The sequence below is a fragment of the Limulus polyphemus genome, unplaced genomic scaffold (genome assembly GCF_000517525.1).
Source record: "Limulus polyphemus unplaced genomic scaffold, Limulus_polyphemus-2.1.2 Scaffold3790, whole genome shotgun sequence".
Taxonomy (NCBI): domain Eukaryota; kingdom Metazoa; phylum Arthropoda; class Merostomata; order Xiphosura; family Limulidae; genus Limulus; species Limulus polyphemus.
In genome coordinates, this window is record NW_013669400.1 from 106,276 (window position 1) to 108,157 (window position 1,882).

Genomic DNA, 1,882 nt, shown 5'->3' on the forward strand with positions numbered 1-1,882 from the left:
AGTTTATTACGTACATACTATGGGTTGTGTATTGTATTGAGTGTGACCAATACCCCTGAGTTTATTACATACATACTATGGGTTGTGTATTGTATTGAGTGTGACAAAATGACTGAGTTTATTACGTACATACTATGGGTTGTATATTGTATTGAGTGTGACCAATATGTCTGAGTTTATTACATACATACTGTGGGTTGTATATTGTATTGAGTGTGACCAATATGCCTGTGTTTATTACATACTTACTATGGGCTGTGTATTGTATTGAGTATGACCAATATGTCTATGTTTATTACATACTTACTGTGGGTTGTGTATTGTATTACGTGTGACTAATTTGTCTGAGTACATTACATAAAATACTATGGGTTGTGTATTGTATTACGTGTGACTAATTTGTCTGAGTACATTACATAAATACTACGGGTTGTGTATTGTATTTCACAACATAAATAAATTTTCCAGAAGTTTTAAACTTTGCAGGCCAGAGTCACTTGCAGTGTTTTCTATAGCAGATTAAAGTTGACATCAGAAATGTTAAACATCAGATAAAGGAACGCTAGTTGAAATAATAAAAAAAAATCTTTAGAACCTGTGAGAACAATCAAAGCATATTAATGTTCAGAAGACATTACAATATCATTGATCAGTCCGACATAAAACTGAATCATCTATCCAATCTCACGAACGAATACATAAACCCGTCAAATGTGTCCACTGCCTGTCCGCCTTGATTGTTCTGTCAACTTTTTGTCCTCTGTTCTTGTCTGTAAAAGTTTATCGAGCCATTCCCTGCTGTGGGAAATGAGAAATAAAGATAGCAGTCTGAAACTGAGGAAAGACAGCTTGGTCACGTGCTGTGACAGAGGTACTTTCCGGACGCGCGATATTTATATTGATGTTGGTTTTATCATACTGATCGCTCAACGTGATTTGCATACAATATATGATACACATTTAATAGATCCAACTTTCTTAGCAGTAGCTGCCCACGATACAATAAGAACGGGACATTCAGTGAGAGTCATACTTCAGTTACTACTTAAACCAGATTCATGAGAGTCATACTTCAGTTACTACTTAAACCAGATTCAGTGAGGGTCATACTTCAGTTACTACTCTTAACCAGATTCAGTGAGAGTCATACTTCAGTTACCACTCTTAACCAGATTCAGTGAGAGTCATACTTCAGTTACTACTCTTAACCAGATTCAGTGAGAGTCATACTTCAGTTACTACTCTTAACCAGATTCAGTGAGAGTCATACTTCAGTTACTACTCTTAACCAGATTCAGTGAGAGTCATACTTCAGTTACTACTTTTAACCAGATTCAGTGAGAGTCATACTTCAATTACCACTCTTAACCAGATTCAATGAGATTCATACTTCAGTTACTACTCTTAACCAGATTCAGTGAGAGACATACTTCAGTTACTACTCTTAACCAGATTCAGTGAGAGTCATACTTCAGTTACGACTTTTAACCAGATTCAGTGAGAGTCATACTTCAGTTACTACTCTTCACCAGATTCAGTGAGAGTCATACTTCAGTTACTACTCTTAACATTGGCGACGTTTCTAGCCTATCAGATAATGACAAACTGCTGCAGGACAATCTGAAATGAAACAATACACGAGAAAAGAATGTAACGCGAGACATAAACACGAAATTTAAACAATACTGTAACGGAATTACACGAGAAAAGAATGTAACGCGAGACATAAACACGAGATTTAAACAATACTGTAACGGAATTACACGAGAAAAGAATGTAACGCGAGACAGAAACACGAGATTTAAACAATACAGTAACGGAATTACACGAGAAAAGAATGTAACGCGAGACAGAAACACGAGATTTAAACAATACTGTAACG

At 35.9% G+C, this 1,882-nt stretch overlaps 1 protein-coding gene across 1 annotated transcript in view; it reads right to left on the bottom strand.

Moving 5' to 3' along the window:
• Positions 1–494: 494 nt before the first annotated feature.
• The window catches only part of LOC111088449, a 4,521-nt gene continuing 3,133 nt past the window's right edge, over positions 495–1,882 (bottom strand). Inside the window, exon 2 of the mRNA XM_022398591.1 lies at positions 495–562. Within this exon, the coding sequence (XP_022254299.1) occupies positions 510–562 (53 nt within the window). The 3' untranslated portion in view covers positions 495–509. The remainder of the gene's footprint in view (positions 563–1,882) is intronic.